At 45.8% G+C, this 20,989-nt stretch overlaps 1 protein-coding gene across 1 annotated transcript in view; it reads left to right on the top strand.

The window, feature by feature from the left end:
* LOC311041811 (Fc receptor-like protein 5) overlaps positions 1-20,989 on the top strand; it is a gene marked incomplete at both ends in the record, with an annotated part of 33,315 nt that overhangs the window by 8,635 nt on the left and 3,691 nt on the right. The window contains 9 exons of the mRNA XM_084052296.1: positions 691-984; positions 1,725-1,809; positions 2,419-2,449; positions 2,694-2,888; positions 3,319-3,410; positions 18,670-18,767; positions 19,126-19,452; positions 19,538-19,762; positions 20,431-20,691. Of these exons, the coding sequence (XP_083908422.1) occupies positions 691-984; positions 1,725-1,809; positions 2,419-2,449; positions 2,694-2,888; positions 3,319-3,410; positions 18,670-18,767; positions 19,126-19,452; positions 19,538-19,762; positions 20,431-20,691 (1,608 nt within the window). The remainder of the gene's footprint in view (positions 1-690; positions 985-1,724; positions 1,810-2,418; positions 2,450-2,693; positions 2,889-3,318; positions 3,411-18,669; positions 18,768-19,125; positions 19,453-19,537; positions 19,763-20,430; positions 20,692-20,989) is intronic.

The following is a 20,989-nucleotide window of genomic DNA, read 5'->3' as shown; positions in this document are numbered from 1 at the left end:
GTGTGTGTGTGTGTGTGTGTGTGTGTGTGTGTGTGTGTGTGTGTGTGTGTGTGTGTGTGTGTGTGTGTGTGTGTGTGTGTGTATGTGTGTGTGCGTGCGCGCGAGCGAGCGAGTGTGTGTGTGTGTGTGTGTGTGTGTGTGTGTGTGCGTTCGTGTGCGTGTGCGTGTGTGAGAGAGAGAGAGATTTATAAGCATGAATCATTATTATATTTAAACCCTAATGAAAATTATGGTTTCCTGTTCATTATATTCAGCAAATAATGTTATTCAAGTGTTTCAATATTTATTCCTCCATAGACCCTCCAGAAATACCCTCAGTATCAATAGATCCACCAGGAGAAGTTATTGAGGGCAGCAAAGTGACTCTGAACTGCAGCAGTGACGTCAACCCACCAGCACACAGTTACATCTGGTACAGAGACAGAGGAAACATCTCTATCTCCACTGGTCCTCTCCTGGTAAAGGAGAATGTAACTTCTGCAGATTCTGGAAACTACACCTGTCAAGTGACAAACAAACGTGGATCCCAAATGTCACCACCTCATTTCATTGATGTCCTCTGTAAGTTAAACAACAACATTTTTGCAATTTAATCCATCCCTTATAGTCTAATGTGAGTATACTGTATACTTTGAAATACCATCCTTTTTATGATTGAATGTTATTTGTCTTTCTGGTGTCAATATCAAGATGCACCCGTGAGTGTGTTGGTGGAGGTCAGCCCACCAGACAGTCTGGCAGAGGGCAGCAGTGTGAACTTGACCTGCAGCAGTGATGCTAACCCACCAGTACACAACTACACCTGGTACAAGAGGACTGGGCCTCCTGGTTCCATCTCCCTGGTCCAGGTAGGGTCAGGACAGATGCTGGTTCTGACCTCTCTGCAGTCCTCCCACACTGGACTGTACTTCTGTCAGACCAGGAACTCACTGGGAGAAAACAACTCTACTGAGGTGCCTCTGCAGATTGACATATGGCTGAAGGGTGAGAGTCTGGAAACAAAACTCCTCATTCCAGATACTAGATCTTACCTGAACTTCCAGTCTAGAAGACCATCAGACCACCCACAAACATCCAGCAGTAGGATTTACAGTATTTTCATGATAACAAAGATCTTTGAGCTGAGTTTTATTTCAGTATTCTCTGATAACATAGCATAGAGCAGGGGTCTTCAACGGGGGTCCGGAACCCCTAGGGGTCCTCAGAGATACTGCAGGGGGTTCACCCAATCTTTGTGTGATAGGGACTTTTTATTTCTGTTTTTACTTTAACCACTTGAACCCTCGCATCCCTATTCTGGGGGGAACATTAGCCAAAAGTAGCCGATCTATAAGCTCACAGCGCGGCGTTGTGAGCTTGCAGATCGGCTATTTTCGGCAAAGAGGTTTTGTGTACAAGGAAAAAAGAGCAGTCCAAGTACCGAGCCAAAGGTCTGGTTTACAAAGTATTGAGGGTTTAAGTGGTTAAATGTCTGAAAATACACATTAACATGAATCCAATATGTAGTGGGGGGTCCCTGCTTCATCTCTCTCTCAGCTAAGGGGTCCTTGGCCTGAAAAACATTGAAGACCCCTGAGAACCCTGAGAATTGTCTTGGTGATGTGAATTCCAGCCACATTAAGTACTTGTACATTTTGCACAAATCTAGACAAACTGTACAAACAACATCAGAGCGAGAGACACATTTTAACTTTTCCCCTTATTTTTACTGTGTTTCTCCAAAGGCAACATCATCGTTGTGCTCTCATGTGGTGTTGGAGCTTCAGTGTTTGTGATACTTTTGGTTTCCGTCATTGTTTTCTGTGTCAGGTAAGCCTGTGTGTGTGTGTGTGTGTGTGTGTGTGTGTGTGTGTGTGTGTGTGTGTGTGTGTGTGTGTGTGTGTGTGTGTGTGCGTGCGTGCGTGCGTGCGTGCGTGCGTGCGTGCGTGCGTGCGTGCGTGCGTGCGTGCGCGCGCGCGCGTGCGTGTCAGTGTCAGTGTCTAGGGGTGGGACGATATGGGTATCTCACCATACGATATCTGTGGCGATATTAGGCCCTCGATAACAATAATATCACAATCTTCGATATATTGCGATATCACGATATTCGATATATTGCAAGAAATTTCACAGACGATATATCACAATAGTCACGAAAAAAAACAACACTATAGGCCTATGTACAGAGTCGGAAAAACAACGATATATCGCGATATCGATATATCGTCCCACCCCTAGTCTTAGTACTGGCTCAATAATGTGGTGTTGAGGGTTTCAAGTCTGTATAGTAATTTTGAAAATAACTGTTCTTACTGTGATGGTGAATGTTACACCCACTTTAATAATAATTTTCACAGAAGAATCCTTGTCAGGCTAAGACTAATGACATGTCATTGTGCACTAAATGATGAAAATAATAAGTTATATCCTTTTTTACAGGAAGAAAAAGACTAATGCAGATAAATACAAGGTATTGATTTTTTTAGGTTTTGCTTGAAATATCTTATAATATTTATATTATCTCCATACAATTATGAAATGGAAACTTGCCAACAAGGATTTAGCAAAAATAAATAGGCCTATTTGTATTCTGTATGTTCTGAAGACATAATAAGTCTCTATCAGATTCAGCTATCACTGAAACCACACAGTCATCTGTTCTTTCTCTGAAGCTGTTGCTCTAATGTGTCACTTCCTGTTGTGTTGCACACCAGCCTGCAGCTAACCCTGTGGTTGGTGGGAGAGGCTCAGACCCCTCAGATTCTCCCACCTTTCAGCTCAATACTGTCTACTCCACCGTCCAGCACCACTCTCCCTCCTCTCCTCTTCCTCCTGCCGAGGAAATCCCTCTTTACTCCATGTTGAAGTTTCCGTCATCCAGTCAGGCTGGTTCAGACCTCCCTGGACAGGTACATTGTCTATATCACATGGTCTTTGCTTTACGTGCACAGTGCACACTTAAATCCATTTTTCAAGAGACCCTCCAGGCCATACTAGTTTATTTATAGTTCATTTCTCAAAACTGTTCTCACACAACATGAGAAAGGGCAAGGGAACTTTATTCATACTACTTCTCTTCTCTTTTCTTCTCTTTTCTTCTCTTTTCTTCTCTTTTCTTTTCTTTTCTTTTCTTTTCTTTTCTTTTCTTCTCTTCTCTTCTACTCCACCGTCTCTCTTCTCTTCTCTTCTCTTCTCTTCTCTTCTCTTCTCTTCTCTTCTCTTCTCTTCACTGACAAAGTAATCCAAAAGTTACCTTACAAGATTTCTGAGTTTCAGCATTCAATTTAATTACATTACTGATTACACTTTTGTCCTTTCTTTATATGTTGTATTGCTCAGCAAGTGGAAGATGTTCAATACAGTTCAGTGACATTCAAACCAAGGACCAGCGCCCATGCAGATCACGACAACACCGCCCTGCAAAACGCATCGTAAGTTCCTCCAGTCCATTTCTGTGAAATTTTGCACAATAAATGTGTAAGGACAGAGCCTTGCACAAAACAGTCACTCACACCTGTCAAAAACACCTATTACTGTAATTTGATTCTGATGAAATATCAGCTCAACTATGCATTGAAAACAATCATATTCAGATGAGAAATATGCACAAAGGGATGTATTTCCAATATCTTAAAATAAGACCACATCCAGAACTTCTGCTTTACAGAAATGTGTTTCCTGTGCTGCTGCAGAGGTGGTCATAGGGGAACAGGTTGCATGTGTGTAGTTGTTCTCTACATTATTATGAATGGATATTCATTGTTCTTCCCAGGTCTGGTGAACCAGGAAAGGAAGACATCTCTGCGATCTATTCAGCTGTGAAGGAAGACAACTCTGCAGTCTATTCCACTGTCGATAAAACAAAAAAGGCTAAGCAAAGAAAAGCAAAGTAAAGCCATGTCAGGAATAAAGAAAGTGCTGTGTATGTGTTTAGAGGAAATACAGTTTGAGGTTTTGGAGACCTCTTGTATTACAGTAATCTTCCTTCCATTTTGTCTCAGTTGCATCCAATACCTCGACGCAAGAAAGCAACTCAGAATATGTGATGCTGAACCTAATTCTTCTATCGCCATCCATAGTTTAAGAGTTTAAGGATTTCATAAAATACATATGTCTATCAATATTCTGCTTGCCTATGAAACAGGAGGTTGTGATTAAAAGTTGTGATACAACGACTATTATACTATTATTATTATTATTATTATTATTATTACCCTTATTATTATTACCCTTATACAATGACTATACAGTAAATAGCCTTTATATTACTAAATCGAGAATATCTTTGTAAACATGCATTGTATTTATAAGCAGGGTGCTGTTTTTCTTTTTTCTGTTTTGGGGGAGGGGGGTAACCAAAAACATGGATTTATAGACCAGAGAGAGGGAATTCCTCTGACCCTGTTGCTATGGGCTGAGTTGACTGGCTTCAACCATGTCTCCTCTAAAATGTTTTATTCTTTTAAAAAAAGATAGCATTTATAGCATAGATGTATGTAAATATACATGTATATCTGGAACATCTAACATGCTTGTATATATATTTCACTCTACTCATATCAGGAATAGTTAAATATCAGACCCGTTTTCTTTCTTTCTTTCTTTCTTGATTTTTCTTAATTTTCCTGAAAATTAAATGATGTGAGGTTGTACAAAGAATATGTTTTTTTACCCACTTCTTTACATCTCTAAACCTGTGATGTGACAATAACATTTATGGAGAATCAGGAAAAAGTCTAATTATGTAACAATTAAATAAACTTGTGACTTCATGATTTACAATCGTAGTTCTTTGGTGCCCCCCCCCCCCCCCATCAGTTACAGTAATAGAAATAATTTACCATCACATTAGATAAGCATATATGCTCCAAATAACCCTATTGAGAACGAATTTGAATTATATGTATACACTATGTAAAACTCCATATAAAATCTGCTACAGTATGTATGACTAAAAGAAAAGCCTGGAGATCGAGGCTAATGTATGACTGACTAGTTATAGTGAAAGAACCCAGTCTCTGGACCCACACGTGCCCTTGTGCAGTAAAATTCCTGAGACACTTGAAATTATAAGGTAGTGGATGTTTTATTCAGCAGCAGTAATCCTCAGTGTTGATTTAATTCTATAGTGTACAAATGAATCCGACCCATAAAGGAATTCAAGGCATATAGTGTCCCTCCCAACTTACTCTAAGAAGTCCAAGATGGAGACACCAGATGGCAACATTGAGGAGTTTGACATCCTAGCTGCACTTTGCAGAGCATTATCAGCTTGCCCGGTGTTGCTGGGCTCGCCCCTCCCATTTGTATGCGAGAACTTCTGGGAACTCAGATTAGGTATATTGCGCTGCGTTGCAAAACAGGACAGGATTTCCTTCAAAACCAGTTGACTTTAAATGTAATTCTTATGTTACTTTATTTTTAACATGGTCTTGATATCAAGATGGCATATCATAAAGCAATATCAAGGCCAGTTAAGACCAAATTGTTGCAATTGATGTGTATAGCTGAATATTACATTGTTCTGATTTGGGTGTGCATGGGAGAGACAGCGAACTCCATTTGCGACCGCGACGGGTCGCTTCGACTGGTGCCTGCTCGCTTCGACGGGTGGCTGTTTTTGGCGACGTTTCACCCGTGCGCCATGACGCACGGTATGGCTCCCCGGAGTACGGGCGCTCGTCGAGACTCCGTCGCGTTTATTGCGACACGTCGGGACATTTGATCTCGTCGTGCCTTTTGAAGTTCTCGTCGGGGCTATAGCTAAGTGCGACGGCGACGCAAGGCGCGACGGAAAGAAGCCGTCGTCGCCGAAATCTTACTCCGTCGCGGCGAAATAATCCCAGGAGGGACGGCCGTGACGGATCGCTTCGACGGGTGTGACTCGTCGCGTTTACCGCGACGTAAGGCACGACGTAAAGAATCCATCGTCGCCGAAATATTACTCCGTTGGGCCTAAATAATCCATCGTCGCCAGAAATAAGCCATCCACAATGTAATTGTTCACCTCTGCCTTCCCTCCTTCCTAATATGTGTGTGCTTCCCCCCCTGCTACCCGACCCGGGTGGGGGTCCCTGTGGACCTTTGGGGGGGGGGGGGGGGGGTCCCCTTGGGGTTCCCTTTACGCATGCCTTCATGTGTCCCCGCTGCATTCCCGAAGTTAACTTTCTGTGACGGTGGCCAGGTTGTCACATGTAACTTGCCACTTCTTTTTAGAATGCTGACACTCTTTACTTTGTCTCAATAATAAATAAATAACAATACACATTAAACTCACAACAATAAAATATCAGTTGCACGGTAAAGTGCGGGGTGCGTAATTACTGTGAGAATAATACTGTTTGTTAGGTACTGCAAGACTACGCCACCTTTTTATTTAAGAGGTAGGGTCCTCTGTAACACTCTTTCTTAGGCTATTCACAGGTTCGAGTTTACCCAGGTAAGTACAATACTTTTAAATGAGAACAACACTTCAACACATATCCCTTGGAGAAAGCTGGACGGAAACAGGTTTGTATAAAAAGGTAATCTATTTTATTAAGCTAATACAGTGGCGTCTATAAGCCATAAAATATTGAAAAGCATAAACAAAATATAACACTAATTCTAAAACCTCAACCTCCTAATGCACCCACTAACTAACTAAAATACAGGAATACAGACAATCACCAAACACTAAAAACAGACAGGGCTTGTGCAAACTATAGCAAATAAATAATGAATTTAGCGTTAAAGTGCCAAGTGCCAATTCAATTGCTATATGTCATATACTCATCACGGTTCAATGCAAAAGGTGGGAATGTCCTTATATGGGGTTTAACTGGAGCGGGGGTTTAGGCCAGGAATCACTGTCTCTTCTTGTCTTCGTGCGTATTGCCTGCAATCATAGAAACTAGAACCAGTTCATCTGTTCAGGTATATTTCACATATGAGGTTTAGGACCGTGGGTTTATAAAGGTAACGTTGCATAGAAGGACACTTACTCGCCCGCCAGACTGTACGTCTGGCTTTGAGGGTGTGAAGCGCGCAACGTTATCGCCACTGGACCTCTCCTCCGTTCCTTGGTTCGTCTGTCTGTCCTCCCCGTCTCTGCTGCTACTGCGCCGTCTGCTCACCGTCCGCTGCTGGTGGCTTGGTACGTGCCGCGATCACTGTATTCCCCACCTCTGCTCCGTGGTATGTCTGCTCCTCCTGTGCACAACCGTCCCTTCTGGCTGTCACTTCCACACTGCCCTGTATGCCTGTCTCTCTGCTGTCCAAGTGGCTCGCGCTCACTTTTGAATAAGGTGGGCCACACCCTACTCCGCCCTCATTCGCTCTGCCACCAGCGTGACCTGGGGACATTGGCCGTCCGCTGTCACAAGGCCAATGTCACACAGCCTATAGGGGAGTCCAATGTCAAGTGGCTCGGGGACCGGGGGGAAATACATTGTCAACCATAAAACATGCAGTGCAGAAATATAGTTAAGAGAATGATGTTTTTAAGTGCGTAATACAGGTTTTTCATCATCAATAAAAAATGTTACAATTTGGTTTCACCCCCCTGCTTTGACCCTGTCACATCCCCCCCCACTTTTCCGTTGCCAGTCCCTGCAACTGTCCCTAATCATGTCCATACCTCTGGGGTGGCTGGCCTATATTTGCTCTTCCCGAGCGCCGTGGCTCATCTGGTGCTCTCGGGACGGAGAGAAACCCATAATACTGCGGCGTTGTTGCTTCTACCTGCTCGGGCTGCACTACAGCTGGGGGGTCCTCGTGGGGCGACCTGGGGGCTACACACACTTTCAACGCATTTCTATGTATGGTCTTTTCTCGCCCCCCCTTCTCGGGTCTGACTCGGTACACCAACCCCGTAGCTCCCACCTGTTCCATCACTGCGTAAGGCTCGGGGTCCCACCACGTACTCAATTTCCCCTGGCCATCTCTCTTCCTATTTCGAATCCACACTCTCTCTCCTGGTAATAGGGGTGTAATACCGGCCCTACGGTCATAAACCTGCTTTCTCCTCTTGGCCGTTTCTCCCATCCTCTCCCCTGCGGTCCTATAAGCTGTCGCCATTCTCTGTTGGTGGTCCTGTACCCAGCCACCCACTCCCATGCGCTCTTGCGCTGACTGCACTCCTAACTGGACATCTATAGGGCGCCTCAAATGTCGGCCAAACATTAAGTAGGCGGGGGCATAACCCGTAGCACTATGGATCGTGTTGTTATAAGCATGAACTAACTCGGGTAAGTGCTCATTCCATCTTCCTTGTTTATCAGTGTCTAGTGATCGCAACATGTTCAGTAATGTCTGATTAAATCGTTCCACTCCACCGTTCCCAGCCGGGTGGTACGGAGTGGTGCGACTTTTTGCAATACCATAAGTCTGACATAAATGGTGCATTAACTCGGACTCGAAGTTGGGGCCTCGATCTGAGTGGAACCGGGCCGGACAGCCGAACGGCTGGATAATATGCGTCCATAACGCACGGACAGTGGTGTGCGCAGTCTGGTCTCGGGTGGCAATAGCCCAACTATAACGGGTGAATAAGTCAGTAGCTACCAGAATGTTTTGCCACGCATCAGCAGGCCTACCTAATGTGAGGAAATCAATGGCTATTACTTCTAGTGGATATGAGACTTCAAAGGGTTGTAAGGGGGCCCGAGGCTCTGACCTGTTCCTCTGCAGGCTGCAGGCGACACAACCCTGTTGTAACTGACGCACCGCTCCCTCCATGCCTGGCCAATAGAACCGACGTCGCAGCTGGGCCAAGGTCCTCTCCAACCCAGCATGCGCCGCGGCCGTGTGGATTCCTCTCCATACCTCCTCTCTGCGTGAACCTGGACAAATGATCTGTGAGTATTGTTCTTTGGTATAAGGATCGGTCACCTTCCTATATAACACATGATTTCGTATAATCAGTTTGTTCCACTGGCGTAACAGTTGCCGCGCTCCCCGAGTCCAATTCTTCCTCTCCACCATATTAGGGGCTCTCCCCCGTTCCACGCACCTCTTCACCACCTGCACATCTGGATCCCGATCCTGCGTCTCTCTCCACTCATCCTCCCGGGCTGCTGGCGTCGATTGTACAGCCGCCACATCTACAGGCTGCACTGGGAACCGCGATAGGGCATCAGCGTTGGCGTTGTTTTTGCCCGGTCGATACTTGATGTCGAAAGTAAACGACGCAAGTTGAGCAGCCCACCGTTGTTCCACAGCTCCCAATCTAGCCGTTTGGAGATGCGCAACAGGGTTATTGTCCGTGAATATTGTGAATCGAGCGCCAGTGAGATAATCTTTAAACTTCTCGGTCACGGCCCATTTAAGGGCCAAAAGCTCCAATTTGAACGAGCTATAATTTGCGTCATTCTGCTCGGTCGGGTGGAGACTGCGGCTTGCATAAGCTATTACACGTTCGTGACCGTCTTGGACCTGGGCTAGAACCGCTCCCAACCCACGGCCACTCGCATCAGTGTAAACCACAAAAGGCTGTGTATAATCCGCATACGCTAACACCGGGGCTTGTGTGAGGGCACTCTTTAACGCATCAAACGCCCGCTGGCACTCCGAAGTCCACTCGACTTTACACTGGTGGGATTTTACGTCATTTGGGATTCCTATCAATAAGTTGTTTAAGGGTCGTGCTATAGCAGCAAAAGAGGACACGAAACGCCTATAGTAACCCGCTAGACCTAGAAACGCGCGGACCTCGCGGACCGTTGAGGGTGGTGTCCAGTCCCGCACTGCCACCACTTTCTCCGGATCGGGCCGCACTCCCTCTTTGTCCACGACATGGCCCAGAAATTGCACTTCCCTCCGCAGAAGTTTGCATTTGTCTAACCGCAGCTTCAGTCCATGTCTCCACAGGCGTTGGAAGACGAGCTCGAGGTGCTGTAGATGAGAGGAGAAGTCAGGTGAATATACTATAATGTCATCAAGATATACCAGCAAGGATTCTGTCACCTGACCACTCAGACACTGCTGCATCAGCCTCTGGAACGTCGCGGGCGCATTACAAAGCCCGAACGGCATGCGTTGAAACTCGAACAGGCCCAGCGGGGTCGTAAAGGCGGTCTTCTCCCGGTCCCGGGGATCCATTCCTACTTGCCAATACCCGCTGGCCAGGTCTAACGTGGAGAACCATTGCGCCTTCGTCAGGCTGGTGAGCGTCTCTTCTATCCTGGGTAGGGGGAAGGCGTCCTTGTGCGTCACGGCGTTAAGTTTCCTGTAGTCGACGCAGAACCTCCAGCTGCCATCTTTCTTCTTGACCAGTACGATAGGTGCCGCCCACGGACTGCAACTCTCCTTGATGACTCCCTTCTCCAGCATCTCATTCAGGAGGGTCTTCATCTCCCGGTACATGGAGGGCGGCAACGGCCGGTGTCGCTCTCGTATGGGTGCCGCGTCTCCGGTCGGTATCTGGTGTTGCACGACGTCCGTCCGTCCGAAATCCTCGTCATGGATGGCGAACACCTTCTTCCACCGACACAACATCTCGTGTAACTCTCTCTTCTGCGCCTCCGGCAGGTCATCACGCTCCGTCAACACTTCCATCTCTTCGGGCAGGGTCTTCAGTGGTCCATCATCTTCCACACTGATTACGGCCACTTCCACCTCTCCGTCGGTCCCCAGGGACAGGCTCAGGTCCCTGCCGCCTCGGACATCCGCTTCTTCCACCGGGTACAGCCTCCCCAGCTTCTGGTGGCGGTCCAGGACCAGACTATATGCGTGTGGGTTGCACACTCGTATGGGAACACGTCCGTGGCGCACCGTGACGAGGGCACGGGCCACTCCCAAATCTTTTCCATCCGGCAAGGCTTCCATCAAGGCCTCGTAGTCCGCTCCATTTGGTCCTCTCCAAGCGCGGCCCCAGATCATCACTTCACTCTGCGCGGGGATTCGAATCTTCCGCCGGCCGACCGGCCACACATAACCGATGGACCCATCTTCGTTCGTCACTGCCTCCACCCTCCTACAGGTGGCGAATGCGTCCTTCCACAGCGTCCTTCCCTGCTGACATGGAAACACAGGCCTCCCAGGCCATTTAAAGAGGGCATGCCATACAGCGTTCACGACATTCATCCCAATAATCAGCGGTTGAGTACAATGTTCATCTTTCACGATTACAACTCCTCTCCCTGGGATCTTCATTCCCTCCAGCTCTAGGTCCAATATGGCATAGCCAGTGTACGGTAAGTCAAGACCATTAGCGGCGCGTAATTTAAAAACAAGGGGCCCATTTCCCAACGTTAGGTGTGAGAATTTTTCCTCAAATAAGCTTTGCTGCATTAATGTGACTTGTGACCCAGTATCCAGTAACCCCCTTAAGTGGACTCCTCCCATAGTGATCCCAATAGTCGGACAGTCCCCAATAAACACTTCATTAGCCCTTGATCTGGCGAGTGCGCGCTGCACCCCTGTCTCCCGGACCTCGGCGACAGGGCGTACTAGTTTAAATGATTGGGGTCAGATTTACAAAAGCGAGCAATGTGCCCAGACTGCCTACAGCTCCTACAGATCGGCCTACCTCCCTCATCCCACTCGTTGCGTTGGTACGGCTCCCGGCGTCGTTCAGATGGAGGCGAACCGCGAGGTCGTGTATCGGTGGTGTTGGGTCGAAGGAGCGGTCTGATCTCTTTCATGAGCTCCTGCGTAAACCCCTGCATTTGCGATTTGACGTCTTCCATAATCTCCTGTTTCAGTTTCTCTCTCCATTCAGATTCCTGTGAGGGTGTTGGGATAGAGACAGGTTTAACAGCATGGCACAAGATTTCAGCAGTCCCTTCTCTTCTATGTTCAGTGTCTAGTAGGAAGGCCTCATTTTTTAGGGCGGCGAAGTCTTCTGTGGGGTTTCGACGGGCATATATTCTTAAGGCTTGACCCAGAGGGCCTTCAGACAGTCCTACAAGTAACTGCTCTCGCAGAATGGCATCGGAGGGAGCGGTGTCTGGGTCGAGCCGCCGCAGCCCGCAGAACAACTCTCTAAGCCTCAAAATATAAGCCTGCACACTTTCGCCTGCGCGTTGCGCACAGCCATAGAACAAGGCACGAGCTTGGGAAGCAGAAACAGATGTTTTATACAACGTGTCTAAACATTTAAAGACTTTGGCCACTGTATTGCGATCTTCCTTGTCAATTACACTAATTTGTCGCTTAGCTTCCTCAGTAAGGGTCTGTACTACAAAAGCAACTTTTTTCTCCTCTGTTAAATCCTGAGTGCCCAATAATCCTTTAATCTGTTCTCTCCATTCCCTGTATTTCTCCTCACCTTCTATGCCCGAAAACTTAGGTAGCCACGGTGCCCCTGGATACACTGGCATCATCATCATTACTTTCTTGATTCAACCAAACAAAACAAAACAAAAAGCAGCAAAACAGCAAAATTTCAATACAGTTTCTCTTAGGGATTTTGTGTTGTTCTCTACCCAGTCCTGCCGCGCTACGCCAAATATGTGACGGTGGCCAGGTTGTCACATGTAACTTGCCACTTCTTTTTAGAATGCTGACACTCTTTACTTTGTCTCAATAATAAATAAATAACAATACACATTAAACTCACAACAATAAAATATCAGTTGCACGGTAAAGTGCGGGGTGCGTAATTACTGTGAGAATAATACTGTTTGTTAGGTACTGCAAGACTACGCCACCTTTTTATTTAAGAGGTAGGGTCCTCTGTAACACTCTTTCTTAGGCTATTCACAGGTTCGAGTTTACCCAGGTAAGTACAATACTTTTAAATGAGAACAACACTTCAACACATATCCCTTGGAGAAAGCTGGACGGAAACAGGTTTGTATAAAAAGGTAATCTATTTTATTAAGCTAATACAGTGGCGTCTATAAGCCATAAAATATTGAAAAGCATAAACAAAATATAACACTAATTCTAAAACCTCAACCTCCTAATGCGCCCACTAACTAACTAAAATACAGGAATACAGACAATCACCAAACACTAAAAACAGACAGGGCTTGTGCAAACTATAGCAAATAAATAATGAATTTAGCGTTAAAGTGCCAAGTGCCAATTCAATTGCTATATGTCATATACTCATCACGGTTCAATGCAAAAGGTGGGAATGTCCTTATATGGGGTTTAACTGGAGCGGGGGTTTAGGCCAGGAATCACTGTCTCTTCTTGTCTTCGTGCGTATTGCCTGCAATCATAGAAACTAGAACCAGTTCATCTGTTCAGGTATATTTCACATATGAGGTTTAGGACCGTGGGTTTATAAAGGTAACGTTGCATAGAAGGACACTTACTCGCCCGCCAGACTGTACGTCTGGCTTTGAGGGTGTGAAGCGCGCAACGTTATCGCCACTGGACCTCTCCTCCGTTCCTTGGTTCGTCTGTCTGTCCTCCCCGTCTCTGCTGCTACTGCGCCGTCTGCTCACCGTCCGCTGCTGGTGGCTTGGTACGTGCCGCGATCACTGTATTCCCCACCTCTGCTCCGTGGTATGTCTGCTCCTCCTGTGCACAACCGTCCCTTCTGGCTGTCACTTCCACACTGCCCTGTATGCCTGTCTCTCTGCTGTCCAAGTGGCTCGCGCTCACTTTTGAATAAGGTGGGCCACACCCTACTCCGCCCTCATTCGCTCTGCCACCAGCGTGACCTGGGGACATTGGCCGTCCGCTGTCACAAGGCCAATGTCACACAGCCTATAGGGGAGTCCAATGTCAAGTGGCTCGGGGACCGGGGGGAAATACATTGTCAACCATAAAACATGCAGTGCAGAAATATAGTTAAGAGAATGATGTTTTTAAGTGCGTAATACAGGTTTTTCATCATCAATAAAAAATGTTACAATTTGGTTTCACCCCCCTGCTTTGACCCTGTCACATTTCCATTTGATTGCTTCCATTATTTTTAATCCAATAACCATATGTTGTATCACATTTTATCGATTGATATAACTTCAATAACCTCCGGAAATAAGGAATTTGTTTGATTCGATTTGAACGTTTAATGGCCGTTTAAAGACGCTTTTCTTTTACGCATGAGAGAGAGGGAGAGAGAGAGAGAGAGAGAGAGAGAGAGAGAGAGAGAGAGAGGGAGAGGGGGGGGGAGAGAAAGAGAGAGTGCACGCACGCAGACGGAATGTGTTCACGCTCGTCCTTCTGGGGGGTCCCCGTGGACCTTTGGGGGTCCCCGGGCGACCCCCCCCCCCCCCCCCCCAACGCAATAGATAACACAGAAATCACACTATACAATGCATTTACATTCAGCCGATCTACTATAGACCAATTATTTGTTTACCAACATTGAGACTGGATGCACAGGTGATTGTTTCATGCAATGGCCTGGCCTACTTGTTGTTAACTAGTTGTACGAATGCTTGTTTTATTGTTGAATTGTTTATTGGATCTTGTTTAGTCAATACAATTATTTGTTTTAGCTCGTGCTCATTTGATTTTGCCATTTTTGTCTCATCTGTTTAAGAAAGTAGGTAGCTGATATATTGCACTTTTACCTTAGCGCTAGGTATACTCTTGGTTGCTTGTTTTTGCAGGAAATGTACTTAAAACTTCTGGTGATTAGTAGTTTTCGTTCCCTACCTATGTTGAATACACTTATTGTAAGTCGCTTTGGATAAAAGCGTCTGCTAAATGACTGTAATGTAATGTAATGTAATGTAATGCAATCAATTCTCAACATGTTGTTTCGGGGTGCGCTGGTTTCAGCACACCCCAATCCCCTCTTGGGTGTTGGCTAGTGAGGCACGTCCTAGCGAGACCTGACAGAATGGGTGTCATTGCGCGCATACTGGTTGCACGCATACTGGTTCTTATCAGTGTGACGTCACGTCGTCTGTTAAGGGGTCTATAGCTCATATCTGCTGCTTTGCGAAAGCCGCGCATTGCGAAGTATTCTGTCTGTCTGTCTGTCTGTCTGTCTGTCTGTCTGTCTGTCTGTCTGTCTGTCTGTCAGTGCACGCAGACGCAGACATGTGCGTGTGACGCAAATTATAGTGAGACTTTTTTACTTATATAACAGCCTGGCTTTCTATTTTTTATTGACAAACATTGACTTACTGTGTTTTTTATTTCTCCCTACAGACTGTTTTCATCTGTTATTCTAATTAATGTTTAAGTTTTCCATTGAACTATTCAGCACCGAAATAAATTTCTCATTCACTAATGCATTCATTCATTCATTCTTTCATTCAATTTACTGCTTTAAGGAAATTATGTCTGTAGGAGCCATGAATGGGATTGTTGCAATGTGTGGTTATGTTGAATATATGTTTGGTCAATGAAATGAATGCGCTGTCACCGGTGCTATGGATGCTTGATTGACGGGGCCTGATTAATTCATAAACGTCACCTGTTTGGCACACACAGTGCGAGAGGGTAACAGACCCCCACTTCGACTAATATGCGTAATATGCAGCCGTGATGCTCCAATAGTCCATTTTGAAACTGTGCGTAATATGGAGCTTGGGAGCTTTATTTTAGCACACCCTAAGTAGGCCATGACGCGGGACCCAAGTGGGCTTGCCCGCTTCCAACTCACGCCCAGTGAGCCCACATGCAGCCCACGCGGGAACCAAGTGGGCTTGCCCGCTTCCAACCCATGCCGGTTAGCCCACATGCAGCCTACGCGGGAACCAAGTGGGCTTGCCCGCTTCCAACCCACGCCCAGTGAGCCCACATGCAGCCCACGCGGGAACCAAGTGGGCTTGCCCACTTCCAACCCACGCCCAGTTAGCCCACATGCAGCCCACGCGGGACCCAAGTGGGCTTGCCCGCTTCCAACCCATGCCGGTTAGCCCACATGCAGCCCACGCGGGACCCAAGTGGGCTTGCCCTCTTCCAACCCACGCCCAGTTAGCCCACATGCAGCCCACGCGGGAACCAAGTGGGCTTGCCCGCTTCCAACCCATGCCGGTTAGCCCACATGCAGCCCACGCGGGAACCAAGTGGGCTTGCACGCTTCCAACCCACGCCCAGTTAGCCCACATGCAGCCCACGCGGGACCCAAGTGGGCTTGCCCGCTTCCAACCCATGCCGGTTAGCCCACATGCAGCCCACGCGGGACCCAAGTGGGCTTGCCCGCTTCCAACCCACGCCCAGTTAGCCCACATGCAGCCCACGCGGGAACCATGTGGGCTTGCCCGCTTCCAACCCATGCCGGTTAGCCCACATGCAGCCCACGCGGGACCCAAGTGGGCTTGCCCGCTTCCAACCCATGCCGGTTAGCCCACATGCAGCCCACGCGGGACCCAAGTGGGCTTGCCCGCTTCCAACCCACGCCCAGTTAGCCCACATGCAGCCCACGCGGGACCCAAGTGGGCTTGCCCGCTTCCAACCCACGCCCAGGTAGCCCACATGCAGCCCACGCGGGACCCAAGTGGGCTGGCCTGCTTCCAACCCACGCCCAGTTAGCCCACATGCAGCCCACGTGGGACCCTCATAATTTGCCCAGTTCAAGCCCATGCCCACTTGGTACCCAAGTAGCCCACCTTGTACCCATATGGGACCCAAGTGGGCGTGCTGGCTGGGTTAATGAATGGATGAGTAATTTATTTCGGTGCTGGATAGTTCAATGGAAAACTTAAACATTAATTAGAATAACAGATGAAAACAGTCTGTAGGGAGAAATAAAAAACACAGTAAGTCAATGTTTATCAATAAAAATTAGAAAGCCAGGCTGTTATATAAGTAAAAAAGTCTCACTATAATTTGCGTCACACGCACATGTCTGCTTCTGCGTGCACTGACAGACAGACAGACAGACAGACAGACAGAATACTTCGCAATGCGCGGCTTTTGCAAAGCAGCAGATATGAGCTATAGTAGATCGGCTGAATGTAAATGCATTGTATAGTGTGATTTCTGTGTTATCTATTGCGTTGGGGGCGGGGGGTCGCCCGGGGACCCCCAAAGGTCCACGGGGACCCCCCAGAAGGACGAGCGTGAACACATTCCGTCTGCGTGCGTGCACTCTCTCTTTCTCCCCCCCCCCCCCCCCCCTCTCTCTCTCTCTCTCTCTCTCTCTCTCTCCCTCTCTCTCATGCGTAAAAGAAAAGCGTCTTTAAACGGCCATTAAACGTTCAAATCGAATCAAACAAATTCCTTATTTCCGGAGGTTATTGAAGTTATATCAATCGATAAAATGTGATACAACATATGGTTATTGGATTAAAAATAATGGAAGCAATCAAATGGAAAGTTAACTTCGGGAATGCAGCGGGGACACATGAAGGCATGCGTAAAGGGAACCCCAAGGGGACCCCCCCCCCCCCAAAGGTCCACAGGGACCCCCACCCGGGTCGGGTAGCAGGGGGGGAAGCACACACATATTAGGAAGGAGGGAAGGCAGAGGTGAACAATTACATTGTGGATGGCTTATTTCTGGCGACGATGGATTATTTAGGCCCAACGGAGTAATATTTCGGCGACGATGGATTCTTTACGTCGTGCCTTACGTCGCGGTAAACGCGACGAGTCACACCCGTCGAAGCGATCCGTCACGGCCGCCCCTCCTGGGATTATTTCGCCGCGACGGAGTAAGATTTCGGCGACGACGGCTTCTTTCCGTCGCGCCTTGCGTCGCCGTCGCACTTAGCTATAGCCCCGACGAGAACTTCAAAAGGCACGACGAGATCAAATGTCCCGACGTGTCGCAATAAACGCGACGGAGTCTCGACGAGCGCCCGTACTCCGCGGAGCCATACCGTGCGTCATGGCGCACGGGTGAAACGTCGCCAAAAACAGCCACCCGTCGAAGCGAGCAGGCACCAGTCGAAGCGACCCGTCGCGGTCGCAAATGGAGTTCGCCCCTCCTGGTGCATGGACCAACTCAAATTTAACAACCTCCTTCAAGATTTGTGAGTTTTCCATTCAAAAGGGGGTTTGACTCCGTTTTTCCTAAAGAACAATGATTAACCATTTGAACTAACACCGGTTTACCCTTCAGATCACGTTGGCTGTTATTGTCCAACCACAGCTTTATCATCTCCGCTGGATGAATGTCTGCAGTTTGTCAGCTGGATCAAGCCTACAATCATAAGTCAAAGAGGACTGATTAAGTGGCCCTGTGTGTAAGATATGCCACCAATTAAGTAATGTAGTTTGTCAATCAAGAATATAAAGGAACTATAAAATGTTTAATCTCGTTTGTCTGATTGTTATTTTTTCACCTCATTGAAATAACATTATTTATAATGTATGTATGTATGTATGTATGTATGTATGTATGTATGTATGTATGTATACATACTCTTTATACAGTTGAACAGAATGCTTTATTTGACACACTATTAAGACAGAAAACAGTGAACTAAATGTCTACAATACACATTCTGTACTAATGACTACAAGTAATATGTAAAGGGAGGAAGAGAGGAAACACATTCAAGCGGTTCTTCACCTTGACTTCCCTTTTTAGTTTTGGACGTGTGTTCTTGATCTGGTTGTCAGTATGCTTAACTGACTGTTAGTGCAGACATACTGGACAGACAAGCTCTGGAGACCAGTGAGTATGACTTCTTCCCTCCCTATAACTTATAGTAGCTATGATAATTAATGTATTCACTGACAGGATTGTATCTTATACTAATACAATCCATGAAGTCACCTTCAATTCAAACAATTCAGAGATGCAAGTGAAGAAGTGGTCCGTATACAATGCATGCGAACATTTGATGAAACCACATGATATACTGTAGATGTTTTGGTTCTGAAGCGTGTCTTTCATTGCAGTTGCTTGATGCTCGGTTCAGTTCTCCAGTCACCCCAGGACACCATGTGGCTTCTAATGACAATCAGTGTGATCTTGAATATTCTGATCTTGGTACCTTGTAAGGACAGTTTGGAATTATTTTCAGATTCACAATGTGTACACATGTCACAGATTTTCAAAATGACTTCCAAACTACAATGTACATGTCAAATATTGTGTTAAAAAGCTTAAATGTTGTGGTTAATGTATGGATGAATGTAAAATGATAGAGGTGAATATGAAGGGGAAAATATATATTCTATTCTATTCTATTCTATAAAAATATCTACTTCCAAGTACCATGTTATCACAATCAACTTGATAATTAGGATGTGTCCAGAAATCCATAATTCTTATCTCACATGATAAACAATATATTTTAATCTTAAGATTCATCAATCTTGTTGACAGATGTTAATTGTTTTTTTTCTTTACAGATGTTTGTTGTGGTGAGTGGAGTGTGACCTTCACCAATCCATCTCTATGTGTCATGAGAGGGTCATCAGTAGATATTGGTTGTTCATATGACTACCCAGGGGGTCAAACTGTCACTGAAGCATTCTGGGCTATCTCCTCGGACGACACTCTTCTCTCTGCATTCCCTTCATATCAAAGCCGTATTCAATACATTGGTAATAACCGCCGTGACTGTACCCTGAGGATCAATAACATAGAAAAGGGTGATGAGAGAGGTTACTACTTCAGGTTTGTGACAACCCTGAATAAGTGGAAAAGTCAACAATCAGTATCTTTGTCTGTAACAGGTAAACAAGTACTTTCTTTAAAATTTTTCAAGGACAGTCTTTTCTCGCCAAATGACATCCATCTTGTGTTTATTCTTCTGATCAGAACTGTCTGCACACGTGACCCCTCCCACTGTGAAAGAGGGAGGATGGTATATGCTCAACTGTAAAACAACTTGTAAACCAAGTCCCAAAATTGTCTGGTTTAAAAATAAACAACGAGTTGCCAACCTAGACTTCCATGCCAAACCAGAGGATACTGGGAGTTACCAGTGTGCTATTGAAGGGCAAGAGACATGGAAGTCTGATCCTGTGATGTTGAATGTGGAGTGTGAGTTCAAATTAGATAATTTCTTTCTCTTTTGTCTGCATATTTTTCTCTCTGTTTCAATCTCTTGTGATTTCCATTAATGCAACAGCACATGTTTCTTCTTCATAGAAGAATCATATTAAATTGGTATATATAATTTTAAATGCAGAATGTTATGTCTAACATTAGCGTCTGAAATTGATCATTGATTCATTCTCAAGTGCTTTTAAAGGGGCTACACCATGAATTAAAAAAAATATATTATATATAAATATTGCCCCCTAATACGTTTTAAACAGGTTGTAAGCCTAAAAAACATCCAGATATTTTTTCTCACAATCTGACTGTCTGTCATTCCAAGCTTTTTCAGCTGCAATACCAAAACGTCCTATTGGGCAGGGGGGAGCTACTGAGCAATTCTGTCTGGCCATCATCAATGCAAAATCAGGGCAAGTGACATCACTTCACCTAAAAAAAATGAAATTCATGGTGTAGCGGTAGCCCCTTTAAGCTTTTTAAACATGACAGTAGGTCTAGTGTTTAGAGGTGGTCTTGGATCTTTACAACAACCCGTGTTTATTCTCATCAATGTGGGGAGTATGTGGACAATACTCTTGAATATTACACAGAGCTTTTTCCATCAGTTTGCATTCTAACATCACAAATTTACAGTATGTTTCCTCCAACAGATGGTCCCAAGAATGTTATTTTGTCAATCAGTGCATCTTATGTTCTTGAAGGAGGTTCAGTCACATTCACCTGCAATAGTGATGCCAACCCCATAGTAAAACCACAACAATACCATCTGTACAGAGGTGATACGTTTGTGACATCAGCACAGAGTTACACCATCCCTAACATCCAGAAACACCACAGAGGGCAGTACAAATGTCTGGCTGAGAATTACATCAACAGAGCCATGTCTGCTCCAGTACGGCTTGAAATCCAATGTGAGTATGGTCAGGTTTGCTGTTCTGTAAACTTTGTGAAGAACACATTCAATTGATGATGTGTGTTTCCAGTCTTGTCCAAAGGAGTTTGCTATTTAGTCCAAAGTTGGTATAATGTTGGATAGCTTTAAATAATCTACAGTAAATGCACCTTTAGCCTCATTATGAAACCTTGTGACAAAGAATTACACTTCTATGAAAGTTTACTTCTTGAAAATCTAATTAGACTTTCAAATAGAATGTATGAGATATTTCAAGCATTGCAATATACAGTTCAGGCAGGTACTGAAGTCAAGCT

This window comes from Gymnoscopelus microlampas (genome assembly GCF_963454915.1).
Source record: "Gymnoscopelus microlampas genome assembly, chromosome: 3".
NCBI lineage: Eukaryota > Metazoa > Chordata > Actinopteri > Myctophiformes > Myctophidae > Gymnoscopelus > Gymnoscopelus microlampas.
This window is presented reverse-complemented; position numbering and strand designations above follow the sequence as displayed.